This window comes from Artemia sp. Qi Xiang Cuo, chromosome 14 (assembly GCF_049724085.1).
Source record: "Artemia sp. Qi Xiang Cuo chromosome 14, ASM4972408v1, whole genome shotgun sequence".
NCBI classification, from domain to species: Eukaryota; Metazoa; Arthropoda; class Branchiopoda; order Anostraca; family Artemiidae; genus Artemia; species Artemia sp. Qi Xiang Cuo.
Genome location: NC_142807.1, coordinates 68,573,588 through 68,599,521, shown reverse-complemented (window position 1 = coordinate 68,599,521; position 25,934 = coordinate 68,573,588). Strand labels below are relative to the sequence as shown.

At 35.1% G+C, this 25,934-nt stretch overlaps 2 protein-coding genes across 8 annotated transcripts in view; one reads left to right on the top strand and one right to left on the bottom strand.

Moving 5' to 3' along the window:
- LOC148944795 (glutamine synthetase-like) overlaps positions 1 to 12,780 on the top strand; it is a 29,119-nt gene extending 16,339 nt beyond the window's left edge. Inside the window, exons 3-5 of the mRNA XM_089100620.1 lie at positions 1,490 to 1,677; positions 5,729 to 5,868; positions 12,426 to 12,780. Coding sequence (XP_088956746.1) covers positions 1,490 to 1,677; positions 5,729 to 5,868; positions 12,426 to 12,574 — 477 coding nt within the window. The 3' untranslated portion in view covers positions 12,575 to 12,780. The remainder of the gene's footprint in view (positions 1 to 1,489; positions 1,678 to 5,728; positions 5,869 to 12,425) is intronic.
- Positions 12,781 to 24,151: 11,371 nt separating this feature from the next.
- The window catches only part of LOC148944794 (uncharacterized), a 77,076-nt gene continuing 75,293 nt past the window's right edge, over positions 24,152 to 25,934 (bottom strand). For 4 of the 7 annotated variants that reach the window (XM_089099748.1, XM_089099750.1, XM_089099753.1 and 1 more), the window contains one exon: positions 24,152 to 24,339. In XM_089099748.1, coding sequence (XP_088955874.1) covers positions 24,222 to 24,339 — 118 coding nt within the window. In that variant the 3' untranslated portion in view covers positions 24,152 to 24,221. The remainder of the gene's footprint in view (positions 24,340 to 25,934) is intronic. The other 3 variants (XM_089099751.1, XM_089099754.1, XR_016142810.1) reach the window with 2 other exon arrangements.

Genomic DNA, 25,934 nt, shown 5'->3' with positions numbered 1-25,934 from the left:
GAGAGGGAAGAGGAGACGGATCCGAAGTAGATAATTATGCAGTATTTTTTTGGGGGGGGGGGGACAGGAACTCGAAGAAACACAGAAAGTAGGTGACTTATATTGAAATATAAAGGGGAATAGGAACTGCAAGAATAATTTCAATATTATATATGAGTGTTTTATATAAAAGACAAATACTTATATATATAATATAAATATTTATATATATATATATAATATATAAATATTTATATATATATATATATATATATATATATATATATATATATATATATATATATATATATATATATATATATATATATATATAAACATTATAACATTCTAAAAACATTAAAATTTTATCACAGGTCCTTGGACACCTATTCTGCACGGCTACAAGCATGTTGGCCTAAATTTGACTGCCGCTATATATATATATATATATATATATATATATATATATATATATATATATATATATATATATATATATATATATATATATATATATATATATATATATATATATATTATATATAAACATTATAACATTCTAAAAACATTAAAATTTTATCACAGGTCCTTGGACACCTATTCTGCACGGCTACAAGCATGTTGGCCTAATTGATTTGACTGCCTGCTATATATATATATATATATATATATATATATATATATATATATATATATATATATATATATATATATATATATATATATATATATATATATATATATATATATATATATATATATATATATATATATATATATATATATATATATATATATATATATATATATATATATATATATTAGCGGCAGTCAAATTTAGGCCAACATACTTGTAGCCGTGCAGAATAGGTGTCCAGGACCTGTGATAAAATTTTAATGTTTTTAGAATAATTCAATATCTGCATATTTTTTATTGCAATTCGATTTTTAACAGAGGAGACACATGGGAAAATGCGGTTTTAGGGGAAAGACAGAGAGGGAACATGATATTCTTGCGCGGAATTTTATGGATTCGAAATTTAAAATAAATAATCTATCGGCTATAATTATTTTGTATTTTTTAAATTTATTTTTATTGAAATAAACTTGTGAGCGCAGTTAATCAATGAAAATAATTCATAGTTATTGATTAATTAAACAAATAAAATAAGTTAAAAATTATTAAATAATAACCATTGATAATAATTAAATAATTGACTAATTTAAATAATAAACTAAAAAAATTTAAACATAAGTTGTTTATTAATAACTTGAAAATAATTTTTTATAAACGCAAATTTTGTTAAACTTTAGCCTGAAAATTATCTGGGAGACGGAGGGGGGGGTCGCTAATCAAGGTTGCGCCCAGGGTGCAAGAGAAGCCAAAACTGCCACTGCATATGGGACGACGTCTTGAGCAGCAGAGGGTATAATCAAACTCGAGCCCTACTGAAGTGAAAAAATTTATATTGCAACAGTACAATTCAGTAAATATTTTTTCTCTTTGAAGGTTGGTCCATGTGAAGGGATCACTATGGCTGATGACCTCTGGGTGTCTAGGTATATTCTACATCGTGTTGCTGAAGATTTCGGGATAAACGTATCTCTTGACCCCAAACCAATGGTAGGTCACTGGAATGGATCAGGGCTTCATACAAATTTTTCCACCAAAGCTATGAGAGAAGATAATGGCATTTTGTAAGTTTTGTTTTCAAGCTTTTTTAGGTACTATCCCATTACGCGGGCCTCTCGGGTTAATCACTATAGACTAGGCAATGATAAAACCCGTTTTTGACGTCTTAACTGTTATAGAGCAGGCAATGATAGCAAGGTTTTCATTGCATATACGATATTAAACTGTGGTTTTTTGGGGTTTGGGGGGGGGTATCTAGGCTAGGTTAGGTTACGTATTTAATATATGGTATGCTTTACCCCCCACAACACCTCCACCCCCCCCCCCCTAATGTGCAAATATATAGCCCAAATTTGTTCCTTAACTATTATATATTCATCCTATTTTATTTTATTTCATTAGCATTAACCAAACTTGACTTTTTAGAGAGCCCGCATAATGGGGTAGTACCCTTTTTTTAAGTAGTTTAAAGTTAGTATTAATGTCTAATTTAAGCATGTTGATTTTTCAACCGCAACCTCAGTTAAGAATCTTAACCTCATTTACGCTTAATTCGGATATAGATGTATTTTGGTACATTTTTTTCTGGTCATGCCAAGACTAAAAAAAATTAAAATGAATAACTTTGGCTAATCTTTAATGTATTACTATGTAAGATGGTGTAACGACAAGGTTTTTCATTTAGGTGAAATGTGGGTACTATTCAGTATAATGGGAGAGGAGAAAATATGGTAAGCAGAGGGAATTTGGATAAAAGTGATTTTTTTTGGCTGAATATTTGCCATTTTTGTGTCATTATGAAAGAGGTGGTCTATGACGGAAGGACACCCTGTAAAACGGCAACGTATATGTTTTATTTTGCTAGTTAGTTATAGGAAGTCCTCAAATTGAATATGTTTGTATTCAATTCGCTACTCCAATTTGAAGATTTCTTGATATGATAGTTAATTTTTCTGTTTGCAATTGTAGGTGGTACATTATTAGCTTGGAAAGTAAAAATACTTGTATCGCTGAGAGGAGATCAAGTTCAAGTTCCATTTATTTCCATAAATAACAATAACAAAAACAATATCCCAAAGGGCTCAATGGCCCGTTATTTGGGAAACGACACAGAATAAATGACTAATATTAAAACTTGGCATAAACAATACTAAACAGTGTTAAACTTATAAATCTATAAGGAAAAGAAGTCAACTCACCGACAGTCCACACGAAACAGCGACCCTCCTATCACCCGACAATAAATAAATAAATCAAAAATGAAAAATTCTCTACATCATCGAGGATCCAACGCCAACAAAAAAAAACAATACAACAACTATAAACTAATTAATATTTAGCTTTAATGAGGTGCGATTTTTGAAAAGGGACATTTGTCAGTTATAATAACCGGAATTTATAACCGATATGATCAAGTTATCATTAGTTGTATGTACGTATAGAAGGGAGAGGAGTTGATCCTCTCCAGGGGTGCAAAGGGGTTCTGATCCTTGCACCCCTGCTGAAATTTTCAAGATTTGCCGGATTTTCCCTGTAAATCCTTGAAAATTGTATTTCGCACAAAATTTCGGCAATCTGGCCATTTTTGGTTCTTTGGAACAGCTGCCCTCTCCCAAGAAATTCCTCGCCATGTTCATGGCTCATAAGCACAGCCTAGGTATACATTAATTTATATGCAGTGATGCACATTTCTATGTTCTCCATTGAAGAGTTCTGGGACACAACATGTGTAGCGGATTTTTTTCTGGCTCCTCCTTCGCGCGTGCCGTAATGACAGATTTATATACCTTTGCTGCGCTTTGATACGCTATTAGGCAATATCAATAGTTTAGTCCGCTGATTACCGTCCGCCTGTGGCGCTGTGATGTGTCCCATTTCTGAAACAAACGCACATGACTGTATATTTCGGCTGTGCTCTTAAGGTAAAAATTTGATGTACTTAGAGGCTGAATTGAGAAAGTTGAAGAAATAAATAACAGCAAGTGACTTAAAATAGAAACAAGAAGAAGAAAATATAATGCTGGTATAGATTTTAATGTATCAATAATATGCTGTAAAAAAAAATATTTTACTTTGGACCTTGCCACACAGGCTGTTGATTCGCGAGGAAGTATCAGCTATCCATAATATCTATTCAATAAAAGATTCACAAACCTGCGATATAGACATAAAAATAAATAGTATGTAAATAAATGGATTATAAAGTGACATTCGTGTAATTTTTTCTCCGTCTTATATTGAAGGGGGGGGATGATTTAAAAGCAGACCTCTCTCTTGGGAAATTGCCCTGTTATATATATATATATATATATATATATATATATATATACATATATATATATATATATATACATATATATATATATATAGCCAAAAGCATTTAAGGGTTTTAAGATGTAATTAAAGAAAAAAAACTTTTTCCACAAAATAAGTTTTTCAAAGAAAAGTAAAGAACTCCATTAAACAAAAAATGAGCAAAAATAAAATAAAATAATCTACCAAGCGTGAAACTACCGCAAATCAGCATCGATAAATAAATGAAACCCAAAACGAACAGATATTACAATAAATAACCGAGTCAAACTCAAAACGAGCAAAAAAGCTTTTACTTTTGTAACTTTAATAAATCAAATAATATTAACATTTTGATTACTAAATATCAGTATATGTATATTAAACTGATAACGCACATTCATTTGTATTTTTTTCGGTAAAGTGCAAATTTGTTGATCCATTTTTGAAGTTTCTACGACAACGCGCTCTATAAACACCTTATATGCCCCCAGGGCATAACTTACAACCCTTGCTCTGAGAGCTGTGGAGGAGTGTCCTCCTCAAAATTTATAATTTCTAGCTGGAAATCAACTACGCTGAACAAAATGGCTATCTAAGAATTTTGATTGGATGTGTTTGGGGAAAAGGTGGGCGTGAGAGGGGGGTTAGTTGCCGTCAAATCACTTTCGACTATTAAAAAGGGCACTACACCTTTGAATTTCCAATCGAATGAGGTCTTTTTCAAGTTTCTACGACAAAAATTTCAATAAAAATTTATATGCCCCCAGGGCATAACTTATAACCATTACCCTTAAGACTGTGTGGGGGGGGGGGGAGTGTCCTGCTCAAAGGTATAATTTCCTGAAATTTAAACTGCGTTGAACAAAATGGCTATCTCAAAATTTGATTGGATGTGTTTGAGGAAATGGTGGGCGTGGAAGGGGTGTTAGTTGCCTAGTTGCCACTTTCGACTATTAAAAAGGGCGCTAGCAATTTCAATTTCCAATCGAATGAGCCCTTTTTGAAGTTTCTACGATAACGCGTTCTATAAAAACCTTAGATGCCCCCAGGGCATATTGAATACCCGATGCACTGAGGGCTGTGGGGGGGGGGGGGGGGTTGTCGACCACAAAGACCAATTTTCCAGAATGTAAAACTACGTTGAATAAAATGGCTATCTCAAAATATTGATTGGATGTGTTTGGGGAAAAGGTGGGCGTGAGAGGGGGTTAGTTGCCCTCTAATCACTTTCGACTATTAAAAAGGGCACTAGCCCTTTGAGTCTCCAATCGAATGAGCCTAACTTTATAAGTACCCAGAGCATAGCTTACAACCCTTGCCCTGAAGGCTGTGGAGGAGTGTTCTCCTCTAAAACATAATTTCTATCTGGAAATCAACTACGCTGAACAAAATGGCTATCTCAAAATTTTGATTGGATGTGTTTGGGGGTATGATGGGCGTGGGGGGGCAGTTGCCCTTCAATCACTTTCGACAATTAAAAAGGGCACAAGCCACTCCAATTTCCAATCGAATGAGCCCTTTTCGAAGTTTCTACGACAAATCCTTCGATACGAAGTGCCCTGGTCTAAGACCACGAAAAAAAAAAAAAAATACATTGTGCCAACATCGTTCTTTACTTAGGCAGCGCGATTGCGCTGCCTATGATATTCTTTATCTATATGACACTTGAAAGACTCAATCCTTCGTGATGCCCCCAAATTTCTTCTTCGGTAATTCTGTAGCTTTGAGAAGAAATACTATTGGCTAGTGACTTGGGGGGGGGGGGGGCTACCTCGTCCACGAATGCTGTTGAATTGACTTTAAAATCTTCTTCTTTTATAGAGAGATCGAAAAAGCTATAGACAAACTATCAAGACATCATTTAAGACACATTCGAGCCTATGACCTCCATGAAGGAAAAGATAACGAAAGGAGGCTTGTTGGAAGTCTGGAAACTTCGAATATACATGATTTTTCTGCAGGTGAGATTGTAGGCTACTCTATTTTATAGGAAGGATCAATTAAGACATACCTTCAAAGGAAAGCTACACCTTTTCAAGCTGGTGTTATCGCGCACTTTAAAATAATTTCTTACTGATTTTCACCCACGTTTCTTTTTTAAATTTGGCGTCCGCTACTAATCTGATTTTTGAGTTCTCAACAAACAAGCAAACTTTTCCTTTGTAGTGTACAAAAGAACAAATGAAAATCTGTAGAACAACCTGTAGACTATATAATAGGCTTATGATACACGCGACAAATAATAGTAACAAAAAAGATTATACATAATATCCCAGACCATATCCAGGATGTTTTTTTTTTGGGGGGGGGGGGGTAGAATTTATAAATACGCCTAAGGTTTAAACCCCTAAGCCGTCCCCCCGGGGTACGATCTTGATAGTATCATCTTCTAAGTGTAAATAGACTAGTAATAAAAAAGAGAAAACAAAAATTAGTGCAGTATAGCACCAAATTTATGGACTTACCTTCTGAACAGGTAAGGTGAGAAAAACATTCTATGTAAATCCTTTTCTGAGAACTGATCAAACACAACAATGAGCAGATAGAGCAAAAAAGAGGAAGAAAAAAGAACAAAAGATAATATAAAGCACTATAGAATACTAAAGAAAAAAGCAAGATGATATTCATATAGATGTGTATTAAAAACATGCCTTAGTTTCATAGGTTTAAAATCTATGACGTATATCATTAAGTATGAACCCTAAGCATGTGCGAGACAGGAAAGCCGATAATCCTGCCTTTTTAGACCTGATTGGCTACTTTGTGAAATTTTAAGCCAATAAAAAGAACGTTAGTTAAATCCCTCCTGATTGGTTCTCCCGTATGAAATTATAAGTGAATGTATGATTCAGAAGATCTTTTATTATTAATCACTCTGTTTTTGTATGGCAATACTATACATGGAACGTAAATAAAAATATTTATTGTATTATCCCCTCAACTGTAAATGGATCAGTGATAAAAATAAAATAAAAAGAAAGACAAAAAAAGTTAGTGAAGTTAGAGGGTACCTCTAACTTTTTTTTTTCTAACTTTATAGGAGGAAATCTTTTTCTGAAAATCTAGGTAGAAAACAACATTGTCGTTTATTGGATCTTTTCAATGGAAATACCAAAAAGAATATTTTTTCAGTTTAATACAAAAAATAGCGTGTCCAAATTGTAGAGTAAGATAAAAACATTCCGGGGGGGGGGACGCAATTGCCCATCCCCTTAATTCAAGTGCCCGAGAAAAAATGTAGCTCTAAGTTTCCGTCGTTTCCAACTATCCAGGGATCTATCATGCCCATTTTGCTCCCTTTTTTTGTTAGGGTAGCTATCAATTAGTTGTAGGGATATCAGGATTGGTAACTTTGAATTTCCAAATGACCTAAACGTTCCTACAACGAAGGGATAAATGTTTGACCGCACGAAGTGAAGTCAAACACGAAGTGAAGTGACGCACTTTACTTCACACGAAGTGAAGTGAAGGAGAGCGGTCAACGAATTTTCCTTTTATCAAAGTTCTAGATATTTTGTCCCTAAAGTCGAATTTGAGCAAATATTTGGCTTTTTAAATTCGAATCCAAATGCAAGGGTTCTTGGGAGTGAGATTTGTATTTTGTTTGGCAATTAAATTATGGGCAAAGAATTGCTATGTTTTGCTGAGAAAATTAATCGTTCTAAATCAATGGCATGAAGCTCAAATTTGGGTCTGGAAAATCAAGATCAATAAATAAAAGAAAAAAAAGCTCCAACAAGTGAGTTGGATGGGCGTGGGCCCAGACGCGTTGGCATATATTTGGCATCCGAAGTAAATTTCAGTTTTGCGCCCCATTTCACCCCAAAAAAGGTAATTGGGCCTAAATTTCACGAAGAACATCTAACACGCCCCAACGGATGTTGCGCTCGAATACTAGTGCACCCCCCCCCCCTTTCCCCTAGTTACGCCACTGGCTGGGATTTAAGAAGCGAAAAAAAAGGCGACAAAGATATAAAAACAGGCAATAACTAATATAAGTTTACTTTTTCTGTTCATAGGGCTTTAAATATTCATGATCCATGTCAGCAATACCCGATACAATTAAACGCTAAAAACTCTTAGTTCACAAAGGTCCGTTTCTTTTCTCACATACAGCAAAAACGTATTACTGGCCACAGGGGCGTGTCCAGGGGGGGGGTCAGGGGTTCATTCCCCCCCCCCCCCCGAAAATTTTTTGTCAGACCTCGTAAAAAAATTTAACGAAAATGCACATAAACAAATATGGATACCTTTGAAAGTTTTCTGTACCCCCCCCCCCCTTGTCCTGCACATCTGTTAAAACGCCAAAAACAGAAATGAAGATTGAGACAAACCATTTGGAAGCTTAGCCTTTTGTTTGCTGCTTTTGCAACCAAATGGCATTTATAGTGACCAGGATGCCATGTTTTATCATATATGATTGACTTCCAACTAAAATTAATTTTCTAAAAAGAACCATCTTTTAGATGCTGAAATTATGCTCTTGGCTGCATGTGTTTTATTTAGTAAGTTGAAATATTTACGCGCATGCGTCGACCCATCATAACACAGTAACGGGAACCAGATCACTTATAATGCGTTTGAGCATCCCAAGATTACTTAAGCGGCGTTCACATGCGCTAGCTAGAATACCATGTCTAAACACGTGTCTAGCCAGACTTCAATGTCTAGGCAACGACCGTTCACAAGTAAAATTTGGTGCTTAGCTAGACACGCTAGACTAGGTGCTTGGCTAGACTTTGAGTTCTAGACTCTAGAACTCAATGTCTAGTATTTTCGATTACAGCAAATCAGAATGTGTTGCAGCAAATCAGAAAGTTGCCCTATTTTCATCATCTATGTTTACATTTTTGAACTGAAATTTAATTTGCTCATGACTTTTTTTATTTTATTTTAAGCAAATATGCAACACCAGACATAACAGTGAAGCACACTAAGGCAATTGTTTGGCTCATCTCATCCATTATCTTGTGACAGTAAAAAATGTCTTGTGACATTTTTGAACTGAAATTTAATTTGCTCATGACTTTTTTTATTTTATTTTAAGCAAATATGCAACACCAGACATAACAGTGAAGCACACTAAGGCAATTGTTTGGCTCATCTCATCCATTATCTTGTGACAGTAAAAAATGTCTTGTGACATTTTTGAACTGAAATTTAATTTGATCATGACTTTTTTTTTGTTATTTTAAGCAAATATGCAACAGCAGACATAACAGTGAAGCACACTAAGGCAATTGTTTGGCTCATCTCATCCATTATCTTGTGACAGTAAAAAATTTCTTGTGACATTTTTGAACTGAAATTTAATTTGCTCATGACTTTTTTTTTGTTATTTTAAGCAAATATGCAACAGCAGACATAACAGTGAAGCACACTAAGTCAATTGTTTGGCTCATCTCATCCATTATGTTGTGACAGTAAAAAATGTCTTGTGACATTTTTGAACTGAAATTTAATTTGCTCATGACTATTTTTTTGTTATTTTAAGCAACTATGCAACAGCAGACATAACAGTGAAGCAAACTAAGGCATGTGTTTGGCTCATCTAATCCATTATCTTGTGACAGTAAAAAATGTCTTGTGACATTTTTGAACTGAAATTTAATTTGCTCATGACTTTGTTTTTGTTATTTTAAGAAAATATGCACCAGCAGACATAACAGTGAAGCACACTAAGGCAATTGTTTGGCTCATCTCCTCCATTATTTTGTGACAGTAAAAAATGTCTTGTGACATTTTTGAACTGAAATTTAATTTGCTCATGACTTTTTTTTTGTTATTTTAAGCAAATATGCAACAGCAGACATAACAGTGAAGCACACTAAGGCAATTGTTTGGCTCATCTCATCCATTATGTTGTGACAGTAAAAAATGTCTTGTGACATTTTTGAACTGAAATTTAATTTGCTCATGACTTTTTTTTTGTTATTTTAAGCAAATATGCAACAGCAGACATAAAAGTGAAGCACACTAAGGCAATTGTTTGGCTCATCTCATCCATTATCTTGTGACAGTAAAAAATGTCTTGTGACATTTTTGAACTGAAATTTAATTTGCTCATGACTTTTTTTTTTTATTTTAAGCAAATATGCAACAGCAGACATAACAGTGAAGCACACTAAGGCAATTGTTTGGCTCATCTCATCCATTATCTTGTGACAGTAAAAAATGTCTTGTGACATTTTTGAACTGAAATTTAATTTGATCATGACTTTTTTTTTGTTATTTTAAGCAAATATGAAACAGCAGACATAACAGTGAAGCACACTAAGGCAATTGTTTGGCTCATCTCATCCATTATCTTGTGAAAGTAAAAAATGTATTGTGAAATTTTTGAACTGAAATTTAATTTGCTCATGACTTTTTTTTTTTATTTTAAGCAAATATTCAACACCAGACATAACAGTGAAGCACACTAAGGCAATTTTTTGGCTCATCTAATCCATTATCTTGTGACAGTAAAAAATGTCTTGTGACATTTTTGAACTGAAATTTAATTTGCTCATGACTTTTTTTTTGTTATTTTAAGCAAATATGCAACAGCAGACAAAACAGTGTAGCACACTAAGGCAATTGTTTGGCTCATCTCATCCATTATCTTGTGACAGTAAAAAATGTCTTGTGACATTTTTGAACTGAAATTTAATTTGCTCATGACTTTTTTTTTTTATTTTAAGCAAATATGCAACACCAGACATAACAGTGAAGCACACTAAGGCAATTGTTTGGCTCATCTCATCCATTAAATGTCTTGTGACATTTTTGAACTGAAATTTAATTTGCTCATGACTTTTTTTTTGTTATTTTAGTCAAATATGCAACAGCAGACATAACAGTGAAGCACACTAAGGCAATTGTTTGGCTCATCGCATCCATTATCTTGTGACAGTAAAAATATGGATTACAATTTTGAAAGTTTTGCCCACATAAGCTCTCTTGATTGGCTAGAAATGATTACTGTAATCTATTTGAAACTAAATTTGTAGTTTTAGCTAAGCACTGAATTTTACTTGTAAATGGTCGCTGCCTAGACATTGAAGTCTGCTAGACACGTGTCTAGACACAGGATTCTAGCTAGACACACATGTGAACGCCACTTTATCCGACAAGCCCGGCGTCAATGACGTCAGAGCATAGGAGGATTACTTCTTGAAACGGTTATCGGGTAATTTATCGGGGTAGTTATCGGGTAAATTAGACCTGTTAACCCCAGAAAATGCAGAATAAGCGAGCAACTACGTCATATGCAAACAAAAAATTCAATAAGTTAAAATGGAAAAAAAGGTTTTGAAATAATGTGCATAGAATAAGAAGAGCCAAGAAGCATTAAACGCGGTACTCCTTAAGGGATTTATAAATAAGATTTGTTTACAGTGGAAGGCATGTGATTAATGCTTTTATTCGCCTAGTTGTCCATAGTGTTACAGTTAACAAGTTGTCAGATGTTGTATTTCTTTGCAAATTACATTCGGTGAAATTAGGGCTAAGTCGATAAGACATGCTCGGACGCACTTTTAAAAACATGCGTTTTTGCATGAAATCGCGTTTATGTGAACCTACAATAAGCGATTTTTTTCCTGTTGGGGATATTCTAATTGCTGGGAATGCTGGAGATACTCTGATATTTTTCAAAATTAATGAAATTGCTAAGAAATCGTTGTATGAATCAGGAATGTATGGAATCATTATATGAATCTAGGAATACTTTCTTAGCGGAATCACTGAAAAATTTATTAGAAAACTGGATAATTCTAGCTAAAATTAGAAAATTTTTCTTTGTTTGCTATCGTGTCCCTAGACTTCTCATCTTTAAGAATTCATTTTTAAATAGTACCGCCATTTTAAAAATAGAAACACCTCTGATGTAACTTCTGTCAAATACCTATGCAGGAGGAGGGGAATCGATCCGGCCTTTCCCAACTACACATCAAAATTTTTACAATTGTTTCAAAACATTCACACGTTTTTGTGTATTTTTTTCTTATTTATCTCCTAAACCCTGGAATAATATTCTTTGTACACCAGTGGCCTAAATACTTCTTTTCGGTTATTTTAAGAGATAATTGCGGTACTTGTATGATATACGCCCTACATCTCAAATTGTTCATTGTTCATTGACGCATTATAGAACCGTTTTTATCGGTAGTTTCTTTCAACTTAGCGTGAGATGAGACAAATAGAAGTGACAGAATAGATGGGAAATATATAATTTGGGCTATATATTTTCACATTAGGGGGGGGGGGGGGTTAATTATTTGGAAATTGTGAAGTTATAAAAAGATTCTTACTTCATAACATGCAGAATGATTCTACCAAACACATTAGGCATGCAGACCCACTGTACTTTACCCCCCATCCCCTAACGTGCAAATATATAGCCCAAATTTGTTTCTAATTATTTTTATCTTACTTTGGTATATCTCTTTAGGACTGATTGTTACAGAAACCTATTAGAATAACTTTTGATAGGTCGTATATCATACAAGTACCATAATTGTTATCTGTTTTACAGGAGTTGCGAACAGGGGTTGCAGCGTTAGAATTCCTCGTAGCGTTGCCGAAGAACGAAAAGGCTACTTTGAAGACAGACGTCCTGCCTCCAATGCTGACCCATATCAAGTTACAGAGGTTTTAGTACGTACAGTGTGTCTGGATGAGTGAATCTCATGAGTCACCCAAGTCCCTCATGAGTAACTGGACGTGTGAATTTTGAGTTAATTATCCATCTTGATTTTTTTAGTTTTTCTGTGTTGAGGGTCTTGATGTTTTTATTTAACGAGAAGTATTGTTATCTTTTGTTTATGTCATGTCGGGAACACCGTAAAATGTTCTTTTATAAAGCTTGAATTAAAAAATACTCAAGCAGTTGCAACTGTAACGACTTTTCAAATATTTTTCTAAACATTTATATGCTGTCTGTCAGTAAAAAATTTAAACAAATAAAACAAAACTCTGTTTTTGCAAATTAAAGTTCGAAGTTATTGACGCTAGGTGAGATCAGCTCAAATTGCGGATTACTTAGAGGAGTTTTATTCACAAAATAGTTCTCGTACAATTCCCGCACACACGTGAATATATCTAACTAAAACTTTGGAGAGATTAGATAAACAACAAGTGTTTTCAATTGAAAATAAGGAGCAACATTAAAACTTATAACAATCAGTAATTCTTCTGTATACGAAGGGGGCTCGAATACAGAATAATTTCTGCTCGTTTAAGGCTTGGTGTTGCTCCTTACTTTTTCTTAGGTGAAAAACTGTTTTTTTTAAATTTACAACCGTTTTTATAATCAGGAAATCCACTCCTCTCCCCTCCCCCGTGTAAAAGTTTCTCTGAAAAATTCTCCCTGGAAACTTTCCTACCGAAAATTTTCCTTGGGATAATCTCCCCCTCCCCCCTTGCAGACCCCCCCCCCCCGAAAAAAATGTGTATATTCCCAAACAACTAATATTATACGTCAGCAATGGGCAAACTGCGTAACTTTCAGCCGTTTGCCCAGGGATTATGAAGGGTCATGTTATTACCAAAGGTATAATTGTTGGACCTTTCAACTATGCTGAATCAGTGGCCATCTTAAAATCTTGATCGGATATCTTGGGAGAAATGAGCGTGGGGGGGGGTCGCCCTCCAATCTTTCAGTCACTAAAAAGGGCACTAGAACTTTTGATATCCGTTTGATTGAACACTCAATCTTCTAGGACCATTGGTTCAGCACGATCACTCCTTCGAAAACAAACAAATAAACATGCATCCGTGATCTTTCTTCTGCAAAAAAAAAAAATACAAAATTCCACACTTCTGTAGATAGGAGCGTGAAACCTCAACAGCGGGGTTCTTTGCTGTGCCGATCCTGACGATGTGATTTTCATTAAGATTGCTTGACTTTTTAGCGGTGTTTCCCCCCCCCCTTTTTTTGAAAAATCAGGTGAATTTTCTCAGGCTCTTAGCTTTTGATAGGTCACATTAAACTAAATGAATTTTACATATTTGTAATCAGCATAAAAACTGAATTCTTAAAAAATAAAAATTGTAATCAGCTTAAATTCTTTATTTATGAAAATTCCGTTTTTTGGGCCGATTCACTCCTTACTTTCAGCTCGTTACCACTTTGACAAGCTCGGAAAACCTGACAAAGATAAAAATAAATAATATTCGAGTAACAAGAAATTAATCACTGAATAGACGCAAAAACTAAAATAAACAAACAAATTACGAAGCACAAAAAAAGGGAATAAACGTAAATTAATAAGGGCATCAAATTCAGATATTTTTTGCCGCCCTTGGTCCATTTTAGATTTATTCATACCTGAAAACTGCAATTTCGAAAGATTTGTCTTTGTTTCAAAATTACGAAGTTTCTGGGTAGTCTCTCATTTGTGTCAGTATTGCCACGTTGAACCGTGAAAAATAGAGAAGCAAAAGTAATTCGTTAAATTTCTTCAATAAAAATTGAGATATCATTTTGTTGATCGTGGGCGACAACTACCCCTTCAAAGAGAAGCTACACCTTCTTAAGCTATTTGGTGCCATATGTTTTTAGCTTATTTTTCACACAGGGTTGGACCTTTCAACTATGCTGAAACAAATCTTAAAATTTGCTATCTTAAAATTTGATCGGATGTCTTTGGGGAGGAAGTCCTTGGAGAGCGTGGGAGGGGGTTAGTTTTCCTCCAATCTTTTGGTTATTTAGACCCTTTTGATTGTGTTGATCGTGTAAGACAAATATTCCTTCAAAGAGAAGCAATACTTTTATAAGCTGTTCGGTCCCATATATTTTTAGTTTATTTTGACTGATTTTGGACACATGATTTTTTTTTTAATTTGGCGCCATCTACTACCTAAAAACGCTACCTGCATATATAGAGTAAATTCAGAGGTCTTTTGCATCAACTTTCTGATTTTTAAAGACATTAAGAGTTGTAAGTTTCTAGTTATTCGTTTCAAGAAGTCATATTTCATTTTCATTGTTCTTGGTACTTCAAAGACTATTTTTAAATGTAAGTAAAGGGAGTAAGGGGAGAACTAAATTTGTCGACAACGTCCATATGAACATCCCGGCCCAAATAATCGACAAAATCAGTGTAAACTTAGGACGGGTCCCACCACCCATTAGTCATCATCAAAATTACATACTTTTGAAACAAAAATTTTACACCTCACGGCAAATAATAAAAAAAAAAAATTTTTTTGATGGGTGTGCATCAGCACTCACTACTGGTAATTAATTATTTGTGATTATTTTTCTTTCCAAAACAACGAGGCGTCAGTGAGCAGTGAATCATGATATGGAAAAAGAGAAATAATTCGCGTGGTGAAACATAAATAGAACATGGTCAAACTTATTAGTAGAATACGGTCAAACGTTACTGTATTGGAAATAGGGGAGCTTATTCTTTATATAATGCGTAACATTATGTTTTTGTTAACCTGAAAAACTATACGAAACGGGGTATTTCTCTTAAAGTTAGTTATCTGTTTTTCCTGAAAAAGAAACGAAAAGTGCTGAAAAGTACACTTCATTAAGTTCTTTTGTTGTCACACTTTTGTGACAACAAAAGTGTGACACATAACCATAACCAGACACTACTGAAATATTCCAACTCTTGCATTTCAACGAAAGAAATTCAAAATGAACTTTGAAAAATCAAGAAAATGTAACCGTGACAAGGTAACCCACAAGCAAACACTACTGAAATATTACAACTCTTGCATTTCAAGGAAAGAAATTCTAAATGAACTTTGAAAAATCAAGAAAATGTAACTGTGACAAGGTAAACCACAACCAAACACTACTGAAATTTTCCGACTCTTGCATTTCAACGACAGAAATTCAAAATGAACTGTGATAAATCAAGAAAATGTAACTGTTAAAAGGTAAACCACAATCAAACACTACTGAAATTTTCCAACTCTTGCATTTAATCGACAGATATTCATAATGAACTTTGAAAAATCAAGAAAATGTAACAGTGACAAGGTAAACCACAAGCAAACACTACTGAAATATTCCAACTCTTGCATTTCAACGAAAGAAATTCAAAATGAACTTTGAAAAATCAAGAAAATGTAACTGTGACAAGGTAAACCACAAGCAAACACTACTGAAATATTCCAACTCTTGCATTTCAACGAAAGAAATTCAAAATGAACTTTGAAAAATCAAGAAAATGTAACTGTGATACGGTAAACCACAACCAAACACTACTGAAATATTCAAACTCTTGCATTTCAACAAAAGAAATTTAAGAAATTAAACGGAAATTTACCTTGAAGGAATAAGCAATCTGAGAAAAATGATTAGTTTACCAGCTGAAGCTGTCTAAAGAAAAATGACCATTAAAGCAGTAATTAAAGAATCTAAGAGTAATTAAAGAATTACACTAAGGCGGCATGGGCGTAGGGAGGGGGGGGGACAGGGGGGCAGCGGCCCCCCCTAGACCTTAAAATTTACATTAGACATGGCTGAAAAAGAAGATGGTTGGAAAAGCAGTCGATAAAAGGCCCGCCATCACACACACGACTGCCCCCCCCCCTAGACAATATGCTGCCTACGCCCATGTAAGGCGATATGCTACAAAAAGGTAAATTTTACAGAAATATACTTTTTATTCTGGCTTGAAGATACGACCAACACAATTCTGAAATTAAAAGGTCCAAATTATAACAATATCTGCATTCAAGAGAAGGTAATATTACACATTTTTGAAATACAGGAAATTCTAGTTATCTTGAGACTTACTTTTTTACTTAATTCGTCAACGTCTAGAGAGCAGACACTATCCTTCTCCAGCAAACCCGGTGGTGAGCCGCCGCAGGCTCATCTTCAGTTCTTATTCTTGCCTTGCTTAGGAAATGATCGGAACATCTCGTTCTTGGGCGACCGCGTGGTCGTTTCCAATTAGCGACCGCGTGGTTGAAATCATACGTGATACCAAGTTTTTTTCTAACATCCGGAGGAGATGGCCGTACCATCTCAGTGTACGTTTCGCAACTTGCAGGGACAATGGAATCTGCATCGAATGGGACAGTTGGTTCGTGTTGCTGATAAAGTCGCACCAGCAAAGTCCCTCTATCTCTCGGAGTCCTTTGCTTTGGATTACAACCAGCTTCCTTGAAGTCATACCGGTTGCTAGCTGAGTTTCTGTGCTATATAGTAGGACTGAGCCGACAGATGCATTGAATATCCGCATTTTTGTAAGATGGCTGACAAAAGGGTTGCGCCAAATGTTATTGAGTCTCCCTAGGCCGGAAATTGTCTTAGTGGTTCTTGCGTTGACTTCGCTCTCGACTGATCCATCACTTGACGGAATGGAACCGAGGTACGTGAAATCATTCACAACTGCTACTTGATTTTGGAATACTTCAACTGTAAGAGGGGGTTGTCAGATAATTGTGAATTCATGACCATAATTTTTGTGTTGTTCCAGCTAATATTGAGATAAAATGGCAAAATACCTCCACAGATTTTTTCCTAGCCCATGGTGGGACCTGTGCATGACCCAGGATACTTCTGAGTGTGAATGCACCAAAATTATTTAGGCAAGCTTTTTTCAGTGGCAATCTCTGTCTCATACATTTCGCAATACATTAAAATATGCCTAACATCCTCTTTCACGTTGCAGACCTCACATAATAGAGAATCTAACATTGCAAACCTCACTCTCCGTAATGTAGTTTCTCCATAATGGAGAATCTACTCACTTCCATTTAGATAAAACACTCCTAATTTGAGCATGGCCTGTTCTGAGCCTTAATATACTGATAGCCAGGTGTCTAACTGGGTGGCATAGATCAGGAGGTGCAGTAACATAATCATGCAAATCAAGGATCTGGTTTTGAAACCTTTGACCAAGAGCCTCTTTATCCTTCTCCTTGAGAGACTTATCATAATAACCTAAAAAATCAACTGAAATCCCTGTTTCTAGTTATTTTTATATTGCCTAAAGGAAAAATCACTAAATCAGCACATAAATCACCAGATTATTGAAAAAATCACTAAATCAACCGAAAAATAACTGAAATCTAGTGATTTTTTTCACCGGTAGGCAGCTCTGATAATGCCTTTTATATTGCCGCTACACATTACCCGATTAAATTATAGAATAGTGAGTCTTGAGAATGGCAAATTCCTTCATCACTTCAAGATGTGATTTAAGGTAAGTGTAAAAAGAGGTGCTGCTCCCTCTGCACCTATTCTTAATGCTAAGTCAAAATACTTCCTTTACAAAGAATGGGACTGGCGGAAAAATTCCCTCTTTCTCCAGTTGGAACTTCTTGCAAATTCATGCAAAAATCGGGAGAGTTTGAAGTGAACTTTATGAGGTTTGACTAATAGCAAGTGTCACACAATGCCTTTTAAATCACTGCAGCATATTAGCTGATGGATTTTGAACGTTTTTGTTTGTGCCGCCAAACTATTTAGAAACTATTCGTTGTAGAGCTGTAATCAGAGATACAAATAAACGAAAGAAAATCAAAAGCCTTTTTCAACTGAAGGTAAGGAGCAACAATAAAACTTTAAACGAAGAGGTCATTTTAACAGCCGACAGAAGCATCTAAAAGTTTGATATTTTCCAAAAAAAAGTACAAAAGACAGTAATAGTAAAACTTGATATTTCCTGAGAACCATAACCACATATGACGTCAAAATTAAGAAAATGGATTAATATTTTCTCCATATTATAAAACCTCCATGTGCAGTTCAGGAGTTTTCAGTTCTAGTCCAGCGTCTACAAAAAGTATTTCAAGAAAGTTGTAGCTTTCCTTTAGGGATGTAGTCATCTTGGAAAGTTAATACATTTTTATAAACTTTTCGGCAAAAAAAGAAACTTTCTGTCTTTATTAATTCGAATAGATAAGCATTTGACCGAGGCTGTGACCCCGTCCACCTCGGAGAAATACAGACTGACTGTTATGGCATTTCGACGACTTAAATTCCTAACCTAGGCATAGTGGCGCACCTGCCATAATATCTTCATGGTATCCATGTGATGGGAGAAGTTTGTGAAATACACGCACATTAATCAAATCATCAAAAGTACATATAAAAGGAGATTAGGTGCATCCCTCTTAAGAACACACTAGTAAATACGCACAGATATGAGTTGAAACTGAGGAATCCTCAATACCTTGCTCTTTACGCTACACCTGTTAGCACTTTTAAAAAAGCTTCCTATTCTAATGAACGGCCCCATGTTTCAATTTTAGTAAACAGTCAAACTTTAGCGTAAAGAGTAAGGTATTGAGGAGGTGGCAACCCTTCATACATGCCATAAATTCTGTTCGTTTTTTAAATAATACCGCTAAATCTGGCTGACCCTCTATGAAATATCTTTATGCTAAACCTGTTAGCACTTTTAAAAAAGCTTCCTATTCTAATTAACGGCTCCCATGTTTCAATTTTAGTAAACAGTCAAACTTTAGCGTAAAGAGTAAGGTATTGAGGAAGGGGCAACCATTCATACATGCCATAAATTCTGTTCGTTTTTTAAATAATACCGCTAAATCTGGCTGACCCTCTATGAAATATACCCCCCCCCCCAACGGAAAACTCCTCCGTGGAATTGAATCCAACGTAAAGTGCATCCCCTCGTCAAATTCCCTCCATATAAGTGCTTCCTTGCAGAAAATTCCCCCTCCCTGTAAAATTATTCGCGGATGATTTAGTCTGGAAAGACATTCATAGCATTCTTTCATTTGAATAAGACTTTAATCTCTAATCGGTTTCTCGATCACTCCAGAAATGCCCCCTTACGTGGAAATTATTCCCAGAAAACAAAACGCGGAAAAAATCCTCTGGATAATTCCCCCGGAACATCTCCACATACAAAATTTGGCAAAGAGAATGTAAGACAATTAAAAAGAATTTCGTATAGTAATTCTGTCAAAACCTCCCAGTGTAACATTTCCCTTATAATTTTCACTCCCCAGAAATGTCCCTTTCCAAGGAAGATTCTCCCCATAGAAATCCATTCCCAAACACAACCCCCCCCCCCCCCAAAAAAATGGCTGTATACTTCCCAATAACCAATACTACATGTAGACAATGGACGAAGTTCATAACTTGCAGCCCTTCCCCTGGGACTGTGGGGAGTCATTTTACACCTAAAGACATAGTTATTAGATTTTTGGACTATGCTGAACAAAATGGCTATCTGGAAATTTCGACCGGGGGACTTTGTGAAAAAAAGAGCGTGAGAGGGAGCCTAGTTGCCCTCCAATTTTTTTGGTCACTTATAAAGGTCACTAGAACTTTTAATTTCCGTTCGAATGAGCTCTTTCACAATATTCTAGGACCACTGGGTCGATAAGATCACCCCTGGGAAGAAAAAAAAACTAAAAACTCATCCGTGATCTTTCTATTGGCAAAAAATACAAAATCCCACATTTTTGCAGCTTGAAACCTCTACAGTAGGGGTTCTCTGATACGCTGAATCTGATGGTGTGATTTTCATTAAGATTTTATGACTTTTACGGGGTGTTTCCCCTGTTTTCGAATATAAGGCAAACATTCTCAGGCTCGTAACTTTTGATGGAAAAGCCTGAAATTGATGAAACATATATATTTGAAATCACCATAAAAATTCAATTTTTTTATGTATCTATTGGTATCAAAAATTTCGTTTTTTAGAGTTTCGGTTACTATTGAGCCGGGTGGCTCCTCAATAACAGTTCGTTACCACGAACTGTTTGATTATAAACCTCAGTGCATAGTCAAAACAGACTTTAAAGTAGTTGGGGGTACACCAGTAGCGGCAATTTGGCAAAGAACGGTATTCAGCCGATAACTTTTTTGTTAAACGATTTTTATGAAAGTTTATTAATTATATAAGTTTATTATATAATGAAACAAAAAATAGAGAGAAAGATATAAAAAGGCCACTGGCGAAAAAAAAAAGTAAAAGAAAATAACATAAACTTAGAAAAAACAATGGTTCATTCATTTTTTCCTCGTATTCAATAAAACATCTCGATATACGAAACTAGACGTAGAAGGAAGAAGAAGAATGAACGGAAAATCCACATTTCATGTCTATTAATCATCCAATCTACGTTCGAATGCAAAAATTAAATTTGAAGTAAAGATCCAAAACGACACTGACAAAAAATATTATATTAAGTAAAAATTACACACAGCTGTGATTAACAATGGCTCTGAAAGTATTAATCCAGAATTTTCTCAAATGTTTGAATTTTCTTACATGTAGGTAACATCTCTTTGTGCGAAATAAGTTAAAAGCTATTGAGTATTTTTTCTAAAATCAATATTCAGTCTTGGAGCATATCCAAAATAAATTTTTTTAATGATTTCGACCAAATTGGCTGGAATATTCATTATATATATGTAAAAAAAAAACTTGTACCAAGGACAGGGAAAATTATACCAGATGTTTCGAATTGACTAAGTGAAACCGTAGCGAATTCATTGAAAAGGCGAAAACATTTTATTTAAAAAAGAAACAGTTGTTATTCAAATGAAAATGGATTTATATTAAAACTTAATTATAGGAAATGTCAATAAGCTATAGTTAGATCGGCTGGATAGACAGTCTCGCACTGTTCACATTTATCATAATGACAATTAGAGCATCGATATCCTCGAAGATACAAATCACAAATATATCCACCACAGGTCGAACAGTCCTTTACCTGAAATGCATACTCTTCATGTAATTTACCCGGATTGCTCAATCTACATTTGTCACCGTATCCTACTGTAATAGTACAATTTTTACATGACCAGCTCACGAGAGGGTATAAACAACGAGGCCACGTATGGAACATATTTTTGCTCTGTCAACTCTCACAATGCTGTTCACAAACTAACTAGCAGTAGTACACCTGAAGAAAAGTTACTCTTTCACACTGAATACGCGCTTAAGACAATCATTTATTGGCTCCCTAGAGAGGTGGGAGAGGAGTAAACGAGTGATAACCAGCTAAATATCTATCCAGAAAAAAAAAACTTCCAAGATATAGAAACGTTTTTTTTTTTAAATTATATTCATATATTAAAAGTGTCTTGGCTTTTTCAATGACTCAGTTCATTTTTCTCTATGTGGTTCGCAATTACATTCAGTCCAGCTTGTAGGGTGGACATATTCGTTATCTTTACTTTGGCTGCAAAACATAATTATTCATTCATCTTGAATCGATGCAAACATGTTATTTATCTGCTAAAATTCTAATCCCATTCGATAGTTACTCTACTTCCCACTGCTATTTCTACTCCAACATTTGTAGCTCTGGTTATTACTTCACTCTTATCACTATCCTCCTGTCTCTTAATATTCTTTGTGAAATTACTCATTTTTACAATATTCCAAAAACAATAACAAAAGTATCAAGTAATGTCCAATTCAGAACTATGATACTAATTCTTCATGAAACTTTTATACAGACTTCTGGATATATTTACAACATTAACCAGGGGGTTCATTGACATGAAACCTGTTATCTCACAGTTCAAAATAAAAAACCGGTTGAACACATGTGGACAGGGAATCTCCGCTTGTATAGTCAATGCTAATGAAACCTCTTATCTCACAGTTCAAAATAAAAAATGCTCAAGTATGTGTGGACGGGGATTCCTTACTTGTAAAGTACTCGTAATACCTGCTTTGTCACAGTCCAAAATAAAACTGGATAAGCACGTGTGGACGGGGAATCTCCTCTTGTAAAGCAATCATGAATCCTGTTATCTCACAGTTCAAAATAAACAGGATCTTCACCCTCTTAGCTCACCCTGTTGACCCATAGATGGGTCATGTAAAATTGTATTGCTTCTCTCTTGGAAAGTTGCCAGGGGACTTCCTCCTTCAGATAACAGTCTAGAATAAACACGTTTGACCTATATATAGACCATGAAGGAGTAAATTGACCCCAACAAGTGACCTTGGAAAAGGATGTCCATTGCCACTTCGGAATCCAGAAGGCGCAATCTACTAAAACTCGTGTCGACCCTGAAAGCATTGTTATATGATATTTAGACTATTTTGAACGAAACCCTTCTCTAAAAATTTTGATCAGATGCATTTGGTGAAAAGAAGGTATGGGGTGGGGGGGCTGATTGGGGCTAGTTGCCCTCCAATCACTTTCGGCTCTTTTAAAAGAACAATACAGCTTCTGATTTCCAATCAAATGAGCTCCCTCCGAAGTTTATACGACCACCTTTTCGATAAAAAAAAAACCTTATATGTTAACAATGGGTAACTAGCATAACTTAAAGCCCTTGCCCTAAGGGCTGTGGGGATGATCATGTGAGGGGGCTTGTTTCCCTCCAATCACTTTAGATTCTTAAAGAGGGCACTCGAACTTTCAATTTCCAATCGAATGGGCTCGTTCAGAATTCTCCGCGAAAACTTCTATGCGAAGTGCCTTGGTCAGGAAAAAATACTTTGTGCCCACTTCGCTTTACTTAGGTAGTACTACTTCGCTGCCTATGATTTAAATATATAACATTTATTAAAATATATATGAAAGGTGTTGCCCCCTCTTCGATACTCCGCTCTTTACTCTAAAGTTTTAGCTTTTATCCCAGCCCATTAAGAACGACTCTTGAAACACAAGGGCCGTTTAATTTGAATCAGAAGATTTTAAAGGTACTAAAAAACTTTAGCGTAAAGAGCGGGGTATCGAGGAAGGGACGACCCCTTTCATATACTGAATAATTTCTTTCGTTTTAAGTTTTAACGATGCTTCTTACTTGCAGTTGAAAAGTGTTTTTTTTTTTAATATTCAGAAAGACGAATATGCTGTCAAAGAAATCTCCAACTTAGGCTATTTGGTGCCCCATATTCTTAATTTTCTTGTTACTGATTTTTAACCCACATTTCTTATTTCTAAATTTGGAGCCCGCTATTTCAAAAGCTACTTAGCTGGATATGAAGGTCTTCTTCGTCAAAAATGCAATTCTCGATTTGCCTATTTTTAAGATACACACGAGTTTTTTACTTTTATTAAGAAAAAATTATTAATACGAGGGAAGTTTTTAGGGACACACGATATGATCTAAAAATTCGAGAGCTCCATAGCCCAACTATTACTGAATGAGAAAAAGGGCATATAAGGTCTTACTGTAAAAAAGTTAAAAAACTTTAAGGCACTAGAGACCTAGATAAGGTAGAAGAAAAGAAATTCGACGAAATAATTGACAATCAGGTGGCGTGGTATCCAGCTACCGACGCAAAATTCGACTCCTATTAGAACTTAGACTTACTTCATTATTCAAAATAGAAGCTCAAACTTATTTTATATTCGCAAAGTTGAATTGACAGTATGTTTACTCTGAAAATTTCTATAAAATCAACTATTGATGGCAATTAAGGTCTTCAACGTCAGATCCTTCTTCAACGACAGGCCATAGGGATTCATCACATACGTCGTTATGCTCTAAAGTGCGTAGAGAGCTGATGTGACCTGACAACCTTGAAAACAGAGATAAATCATTCATAGCACAATGATTTCATACGTAAGGACGTAGAACAGACACGCTCCTAGATAGGTCAGGCCTGTTCCTTCCCCAATTTAACTATTTTCATTGCGTTTTTTCTAAGCTGTGCACCCCTTCCCCCAAAATAACTTCATCCTTGTGTGCCTTAAATGAAGCTCTGATTTCCCTCCTTCTTAAGAAATCCTCCTCCTCATTCATTCATAGCGCTTTACGAATTTTGTCTCATCTTCATTCAGTTCTATCATATGAAGTAAACAAAACTTCGAAGCCTTCAAAAAGAAATATACAAAGCGATAAATAAAGCGAAAATTTCTAAATAGACGGATGTTTGCAGGGAGCGCGTTTCATCATCATCAAACTACTAATGCGTTACTTTTTGAGTGGCAAAAAAAATATAGTTTTTTGCCTTGATTAAAGTTGTTTCTTTTAAGTGTGAGAAGCAAGCCCTTATCTAGGATTATTGTTGAGGGGAGGTATTTAAAAACTTTATAAAGCGCAACAAAAAAGAGTTTATAGATATTTTTGTTACTTTTGTACGAGTCGTACAGTGTGTGTTTGTTGTGGACAGGGGTCCGACCGGGTACTCCCCCCTGCTGAAGACGACTCTGGTGAGAAACAAGGAATGTAGCAAGACTATCATTGAAGCCTTCGCCGTTCTCCGCTGTTATTGGTGGAAATATATGGTAAGCAAATTCTTAGGCATCTGATTAGCTATTACGATTTTAGGCTAATTTTTTTGCTGTGAATTAATGTCTGAGAGCAAAAGCCCGAGGGGAGAAACAAACCGTGAGGATTTTTGTGTCTTAAAAGAAAACTAAAGTCTTGCAAATCTATGGACCAACAAGGAGGCTCTTAACAATCAAGGCATTGAGTGCATTAATCTTTTCTGACACAAGTGCTATCGAAGAGAAAAATATAGATCGCTTTCTTTTTAGATCGCTTATTAAAATACACATCGCTTTCTTATATTCCGCATTAGAAAGGGCACTGTAAAGATAGTTTCGTAAACCAAATTGACTTTCCATAACAAAACACAAATTAAAAAATGATACAAAGAATGATTTTTTTAACACCAACGATATTTCGGGAGGACATCCACTTGCCTTCTTCAGCGCTATAGGGGAAAGTTACAAGGAAACGCATTCACATTTTCTGAACGAAAATATGAGCAAAATAAACCAGATAAAAACAAACAGCTTGGGGAGAAAATGGAAAGAAACACAAATAAACACCCCAATTCGGAGAATTAAAAACCTAAAAAACAAAACCGCGGAAAATCGAACAACAGATAAAATAAAAATTAACAGAATTAAAAATGTTAAAAGGCAAAAAACCTTATTACACAGAAGAGAGAATTCAATTACTCTATTCCTTTAATTCATTTTTTCTTAAAGTGCGCTTTAATTGCGCACTTTTTTTTTAGTGAGCTTTAATTGCGCACTTTAATTGCGGTATTTTTTTTGTGAAAAGTTATCACCGATACATGTTTTTTAAGCCACTTACGTTATTCCTTAAGCTCTTGTTAGAAAAGCCATCCAAATAAATTGACCCTTTTCCCTGGTGTTGTAT